The sequence below is a fragment of the Colobus angolensis genome, unplaced genomic scaffold (genome assembly GCF_000951035.1).
Source record: "Colobus angolensis palliatus isolate OR3802 unplaced genomic scaffold, Cang.pa_1.0 Scaffold8, whole genome shotgun sequence".
NCBI lineage: Eukaryota > Metazoa > Chordata > Mammalia > Primates > Cercopithecidae > Colobus > Colobus angolensis.
This window is the reverse complement of record NW_012121820.1, coordinates 18,454,376-18,462,046: the sequence shown is the minus strand read 5'-3', so window position 1 is coordinate 18,462,046 and position 7,671 is coordinate 18,454,376. Positions and strand designations below refer to the sequence as shown.

Here is a 7,671-nt window from a genome sequence, read left to right as displayed (position 1 = left end):
TTTTTTGAGTCTCATTCTATTGCCCAGGCTGGAGTGCAGTGGCACGATCTTGACTCACTGCAACCTCTGCCTCCCGGGTTCAGGTGATTCTCCTGCCTCAGCCTCCTGAGTAGCTGGGTCTACAGGTGCGTGCCACCACGCCCAGCTAACTTTTGTATTTTTAATAGAGATGGGGTTTCATTATGTTGGCCAGGCTGGTCTTGAACTCCTGACCTCAAGTGATCCACCCACGTTGGCCTCCCAAAGTGCTGGGATTACAGGCATGAGCCACCGCACCTGGCCAACTTACAATGAGTTTATTGGGACCTAACCCCAGTGTAGGTCAGGGAGCATCTGTATGTGGTATTATCGGATGCTGTTAAGTCGTGTGGAACACAACAAGGCAGGATAAAGATGGTAGTGGGGAGGGGCTAGGGTAGGGCAGTGAGGGTCCTACTTTAAATATGGAGGTCAGGGAAAGACTCCTTGATGAGGTAATATTTGAGCAAAGACCTGAAGACAGTGAGGGAGCCAGCCATGTGGATGTCTGGGGAGGAAGTGTTACAGGCAGAGAGAACAGTAAATGCAAATTCCTAAGGCTAGAATGTGCTTGGCAAGTTCAAGATATAGTAAGAAGGTTAGGGTGGCTAGAGCAGAGAAACATGCTTAGAAATGAAGTGAGAGAGACCGGGTGCAGTCACCCACACCTGTAATCCCAGCAATTTGGGAGGCTGAGGCGGGTGGATCGCCTGAGGTCAGGAATGCAAGACCAGCCTGGCCAACATGGTGAAACCCTGTCTCTACTAAAAATACAAAAATTAGCTGGGTGTGGTGGCACACGCCTATAAACCCAGCTGCTCGGGAGGCTGAGGCATGAGAATTTCTTGAACCTGGGAGGTGGAAGTTACAGTGAGCTGAGATCGCGCCATTGCACTCCAGCCTGGGTAACAGAGCAAGACTCTGTCTCAAAAAAAAAAGTGAGAGAGGTCACAGGACCATATCATGCAGGGCTTGCAGGGGCATTGTAGGGACTCGGGCCTTTACTCTGCATGAGATGGGAAGCCATTGTAGGGCTTTGAAGAAGGTGAGGGATGATCCAACCTAACTTAAAAGGTAAGCGGCTCTCCAGCTGCTCTGTGGACAAGACTGGACAGGGGAAAGGACGGAAGCAGAGAGGCCCTTTAGGAGGCTCTTGCAGTGATCAATCCAGGCAAAAGATGGTGGGGCTCAGCCCAGAGTGGCAGTGGAAGTGGTGGGAAGTGACTGGCCTCTGGATGTATTTTGAAGGTAGAGCTGAGAAGAGTTCCTGATGGGCATTAGGGACAAAGGAAAAAGGAGTCAGGGATACCTCCAAAGTTTTGTACCTGAGTAGTAAGAAGGATGGAGTTGCCTGTAATCCTAGCACTTTGGGAAGCCGAGGCAGGTGGATTGCCTGAGCTCAGGAGTTAGAGACCAGCCTGACCAACATGGTGAAACCCTGTCTCTACTAAAAATACAAAAAATCAGCCGGGTGTGGTGGTGTGCGCCTGTAGTCCCAGCTACTCAGGAGGCTGAGGTAGGAGAATTGCTTGAACCCGCGAGGCGGATGTTGCAGTAAGCTGAGATCATGCCATTTCACTCCAGCTTGGGTGACAGAGCAAGATTCCATCTCCATTAAAAAAAAAAAGAAAAGAAAAGGATGGAGTTGCCATTTAACAAGATGAGGAAGACTCAGGGCAGGTTTAGATGTTCAGAAATGGGATCTTACAGCTGGTATTCGGCTTTTGATGTGTTCAGACCACTAACGTCTAGGTGTCCTTCTAGACACACAAGGTGTCAAGTAAGTAGTTTTCCATTCAAGCCTGGAGTTCAGGGAGAGGACTTGCCTGGAGATGCAAATGTTGGCATCATCCAGCCATGGGACTGGATTAAATCACCCTGGAGGGGAGGGTAGATGGAAAAGAGGGGAGCTCAAAGGGCTGGGTGCCAGGCCTCCCACCTGAGAGGCCAAAGGTGTCAGGGGGAACTGTCAGGGGAGACCAGTAAGAAACCCTGGTGGAGGAGGAGTGTAAGCCAGGCAGGATGTGGCAGGATACCACACTCTGACAGGTGTTTCAGATACCGCATCAGATGCTTCTGGATGTCTAGCAGGAATTGGCCATGGATATACAATGCAACAGTCATTTATTATAGCCTTGCCTGAGTCATTTGAAGGGTGTGATAGGACCACCCTCGAGTGGGTCCAGGAGGGAGTGGGACAGGAGTTGGAGCCAGTGAGTACTGACAGTTCTATAGTGGAATCTGCCTAGGGGAGGAGAGAGCATGAACTGAAGCTGGAGGGAACTGTGGAGTCAAGGGAGGCTTTTCTAAGGACAGTGACGTAGCAGAATGTTAATATGCTGTTGGAAATTATCGACTAAAGAGACCATAAGTGATGCTCTAGAGACGAGACAAACAATGACCAGAGTGAAGTCCTGGAGAAAGAAGACAGAATCTGGTGCCTTACACATGTGGAAAGGCAGGCTCTGTAGGTACAGGCAGGGTGGTAGCTGGGGTGGCAGAAGTACATGGAGAGTCTCTTCTGAGTCTTCTCTGTGCTGCAGGAAGGAAGGTCCTCAGTTGAGAATGAGAAGAGCGGGAAAGAGGAGGTGTTGGAGATTTGAAAGAAAAGGTGTGCCGGGCGCGGTGGCTCAAGCCTGTAATCCCAGCACTTTGGGAGGCCGAGACGGGCGGATCACGAGGTCAGGAGATCGAGACCATCCTGGCTAACACGGTGAAACCCCGTCTCTACTAAAAAATACAAAAAACTAGCCGGGCGAGGTGGCGGGCGCCTGTAGTCCCAGCTACTTGGGAGGCTGAGGCAGGAGAATGGCGTAAACCCGGGAGGCGGAGCCTTCAGTGAGCTGAGATCCGGCCACTGCACTCCAGTCCGGAGAGCGAGACTCCGTCTCAAAAAAAAAAAAAAAAAGAGAAAAGGTGTGACTGGTCACTTGGGGGTGGGAGATGCGTGGACTGGGGAGACTGAGGAGGATTGACGCAGCACCAGTTTCTCCCTGGAGTCTGCGGCTGTGAATGGAAAGAGAGCAGTCAGCATGGTCATCTTTGTGGGAATGGACTCAGTAGACAGAACATTGGAATTGCCTTGGGTTTGGTGTTGCCAGGGGCCTGCAAAGGTGAAGGAGTCAAATAGGTAAAGAAGTCATCCTGATTCTGGACCACAGCCTGTAAGTTAGGAAAGGAGGAAAGACAGGATGTGGGAAAGCCAGTGAGGGGCAGGAAGAACAAGGGACTGCAAGTCCTGAGTGTGGTGTCAACAAGTTATCAGAATTGGTGGACTGGAGGAAATTAGAAAGCTAGTGGAACGTGAGTTGCTTGAAAGTGAAGTCACGGCAGGGTCTTTGTTAATGACAAAGCTTAGGGAATGGCCAACAGCTCAAGGGGCGCAGGTGGGCAGAGCACAAGATCAGGAAGAAAAGGATGTCCAGGAACTGGGAGGCCAGGGTACTGGAAGGGTCATCTACGCGGATATGGAAATCACTAGAAACTGACAGAGGTAGTACAGGAGAGAGTGGCAGGCAGTTGCCCAAGCTGTTGAGAAATGGCGTGGGAGAACAGTCCTGGAGGCTCCATGTAGATATCTAGGTGGCTGAAACAAGCAGGGCTGCTTTGTCATGAGCGTCAAAGCTGGGGATTTTTTTTTTAAGACCGGAATGCCATGGTGTGATCTTGGCTTACTGTAGCCTTGACCTCCTAGACTCAAGAGATCCTCCCACCTCAGCCTCCCAAGGAGCTGAGACCACAGGCACATGCCACCATGCTTGACTAATTTTTTTTTTTTTTTTTCCACAGAGACAAGGTCTTACCATGGTGCCCAGGCTTCTGGGCTCAAGTGATCTTCCTGCTTGGCCTCCCAAAGTGTTAGGATTAGAGATGTGAGCCATTTTGCATTTTTAAGGCAGATAAAGGGAAAGTGATCTGGAAGTGGCAGTAAGGAGGAAGAAAGACTTCTCTTTAGACCAGGGAGGAGGTTGTGTATGGAGAGAAGATAGTCGCACGTTGAGGGGATGCCAGGGAGTTAGTGCCTGGAAGGAAGAGCCAGGCTGAAGCAAGAAAGTGAAGAGGAACCCAGGGGTTGAAGGCAGGGCTGGGGAAGGTGGGAGTTGGGGTCACAGTAAAGCTTGGACAGAGCCGCGTGGTGACAGAGCCCAGGCTGTGAAGGTGGCCCTCAAAGTGGTTGAGGTGAACAGGAGGAAAGGGGCCCCTGGAGGGTAACTCTGCTGGTCTTCAGGGCAGTCTGGGCGGGGGTGGAGGCTGAAGAACCCTGTAGAGTTCTGGAATCCCCTCTTCACTTTGGAGGAAGCTGGGAGAAAAGGGTCTTGCTGGGATGAGAGGAAGATGATCAGTGTCAAGCTTTGGTACAAGGCCTGGCAGGCACTCAGCAGGACACAGAGCCAGGATGGCAGCCTCTCGGCCTGGGACTGTTAGACTTGCGGATCCCAGGGCAGGGGTGCTCTGTGCCTGGAAGGATGTATAAACACAAAGCTACAGTTGCCTAAGGCCAGAGAGCTGGCTGAATTGAGGCCTGGGAGTGAGTTTCTAATACCCTTATTGATTGGGGCCGGGGTGGGTAATAATCTCTTACAGTGTCAAGTTTTCAAGTATTTTTCCATCTTAGATTCCACCTGATCCTTAGGACAGCCCTTTGCAAAGGAGAACACTGAGGCCCAGAAAGGGCAAGTGATTTGCCCAAGGCCATGCCCAAGTCAGGAACTTGGCTCTTTGGGCTCTAGGCCTTTTGTCCTTCCTCGGCCACTCTCTCTCCTGCTCCTCTCTGGCCAGATTAGTTCCCTCTCAAGGAGGGGCCCAGGAGGAGGCTTGTTAGCTGGGGCCAGACTATGTTGCTGAGGCAGAATGTTCCTGTCTTCCTTCCTGCCACGTATCTTGCTCCATAGTTCTCATTGTGAAGCTCTGAATCTTTCTTCTCTCTCCTCCCTCCCCCATGCTGCAGTACATGCTGTGGAGAGTAAGTGGTCCCGCCCCCCAGGGAGGCCAAGCCCCCACTTCTGGAGCAGCCTGCCCTACCGGGATGCGGGGAGGTTGGATGGGTCTGTGATTGGGTCTTCTCTGACCTGGCTGCTGGGTGACTATAAAAAGGACTGGGATGTATCTTTGAAGTATGGTTCCTTGCAGCAGGAGGGATTGAGGCTAGAGGGCAGGAGTAACTTGTTCTGGAACAGTTGGTACAGGGTCCCCATGGGATTTCCTCTGGGGACCTTTGAGGGTGGAGGCAGGGAACGCATGGATGGCATTCTTGGGTCCCATCTCACTTTGAGGTTCAGTGATTTGCCATCAGCTCTAGTTAGTGAGAGCCCATAGTCAGTGGGTTTTGTTTTTGGAGATGCAGGCAGGGCCATGCTGGGAGTGAAGGCCTAGAGTTCCCTGTGGATGTCAGGGAGGAACCAGGGTCTGTTCTTATGACTCCAGAGGAGGGCGTGAACTCTCACACAGGCCCCAGGCTTGCCCTTTCTGGCCGTCCTTAAGCAGGACCAGGAGGGGCCAGGCTGGAGAAGGAGTGAGGGGTCAGAGAAGACAGGTAGTTTGCAGTCTAGGGGGAGGAATGAGGAGGCCAATGCTGCTCCTACTAATGACACCTTCTCCCTTCTCTCCTAGTCCATGACTTGCAGAGCTTTGGCCTTGACAACGTACGTACCAGATGGAAACCATGAAGGGCAGGTGGGGGTGGGAGGCTTGGTTGCTGCCTTCATTTCCTTGTAGGAACATCCTGGGATCGGGGAGTGCTTATAGAAAAATACACCATGTTCTGAATGGGGTTCCAGCCTGAGGGTTAAGTGAGAGTGACTTTTGAACTGAGCTCTGAGCAGGCTAGGGGCAAGGTTGGGGTTGGATAAGAGCATGCTAGACAGACGGACCTCAGCACAAGGTCAGGTGAGATCGTGGCCCTTCTAAGGAACTGCAGGGCAGGTGTGGATGGGTGAGGCTGGAGAAGGCAGCAGGGACCCGACCACACAGGACTCAGAGGCCACGCTGAGGAGTCACATCTTTCTCCTGAGAACAGTGGAAAGCTGTTGGCCTTCTTTAAGCAGAGTCATGACATCATCAGACTTGCATTTTCTGAAAGATCCTTCCAGTGACTGAGTTTGATACACAGGGGAGCAAGAAGGGAGTGCATCTGGGGACTCGTAGCCTCCAGCCTCAGCCTCCATAGCCTCCAGCCTCAGCCTCCATAGCCTGGACCTCCAGGCAAAACCAGCACCCGCCGCTCTGTGTGTGCCTAACGTATGAGTGAAGCTGGTATTTTAAGAAATCTGAAACCTGGCCAGCCATGGTGGCTCATGCCTATAATCCCAGCACTTTGGGAGTCTGAGGCAGGTGGATCACCTGAGGTCAGGAGTTCGAGACCAGCCTGGCCAACTTGGTGAAACCCCGTCTCTACTAAAAATACAAAAAATCAGCCGGGTGTGGTGGTGTGCGCCTGTAGTCCCAGCTACTCAGGAGGCTGAGGTAGGAGAATTGCTTGAACCCGCGAGGCGGATGTTGCAGTAAGCTGAGATCATGCCATTTCACTCCAGCTTGGGTGACAGAGCAAGATTCCATCTCCATTAAAAAAAAAAAGAAAAGAAAAGGATGGAGTTGCCATTTAACAAGATGAGGAAGACTCAGGGCAGGTTTAGATGTTCAGAAATGGGATCTTACAGCTGGTATTCGGCTTTTGATGTGTTCAGACCACTAACGTCTAGGTGTCCTTCTAGACACACAAGGTGTCAAGTAAGTAGTTTTCCATTCAAGCCTGGAGTTCAGGGAGAGGACTTGCCTGGAGATGCAAATGTTGGCATCATCCAGCCATGGGACTGGATTAAATCACCCTGGAGGGGAGGGTAGATGGAAAAGAGGGGAGCTCAAAGGGCTGGGTGCCAGGCCTCCCACCTGAGAGGCCAAAGGTGTCAGGGGGAACTGTCAGGGGAGACCAGTAAGAAACCCTGGTGGAGGAGGAGTGTAAGCCAGGCAGGATGTGGCAGGATACCACACTCTGACAGGTGTTTCAGATACCGCATCAGATGCTTCTGGATGTCTAGCAGGAATTGGCCATGGATATACAATGCAACAGTCATTTATTATAGCCTTGCCTGAGTCATTTGAAGGGTGTGATAGGACCACCCTCGAGTGGGTCCAGGAGGGAGTGGGACAGGAGTTGGAGCCAGTGAGTACTGACAGTTCTATAGTGGAATCTGCCTAGGGGAGGAGAGAGCATGAACTGAAGCTGGAGGGAACTGTGGAGTCAAGGGAGGCTTTTCTAAGGACAGTGACGTAGCAGAATGTTAATATGCTGTTGGAAATTATCGACTAAAGAGACCATAAGTGATGCTCTAGAGACGAGACAAACAATGACCAGAGTGAAGTCCTGGAGAAAGAAGACAGAATCTGGTGCCTTACACATGTGGAAAGGCAGGCTCTGTAGGTACAGGCAGGGTGGTAGCTGGGGTGGCAGAAGTACATGGAGAGTCTCTTCTGAGTCTTCTCTGTGCTGCAGGAAGGAAGGTCCTCAGTTGAGAATGAGAAGAGCGGGAAAGAGGAGGTGTTGGAGATTTGAAAGAAAAGGTGTGCCGGGCGCGGTGGCTCAAGCCTGTAATCCCAGCACTTTGGGAGGCCGAGACGGGCGGATCACGAGGTCAGGAGATCGAGACCATCCTGGCT

General features: G+C 51.8%; 1 protein-coding gene across 2 annotated transcripts in view; it reads left to right on the top strand.

Annotated features, from left to right (window-relative positions):
* Positions 1-7,671, top strand: part of ERGIC3 (ERGIC and golgi 3) — a 20,287-nt gene that overhangs the window by 8,303 nt on the left and 4,313 nt on the right. The window contains exons 8-9 of one of the 2 annotated variants that reach the window (XM_011929152.1): positions 4,967-4,981; positions 5,629-5,660. In XM_011929152.1, the coding sequence (XP_011784542.1) occupies positions 4,967-4,981; positions 5,629-5,660 (47 nt within the window). The remainder of the gene's footprint in view (positions 1-4,966; positions 4,982-5,628; positions 5,661-7,671) is intronic. The other variant, XM_011929153.1, reaches the window with a different exon arrangement.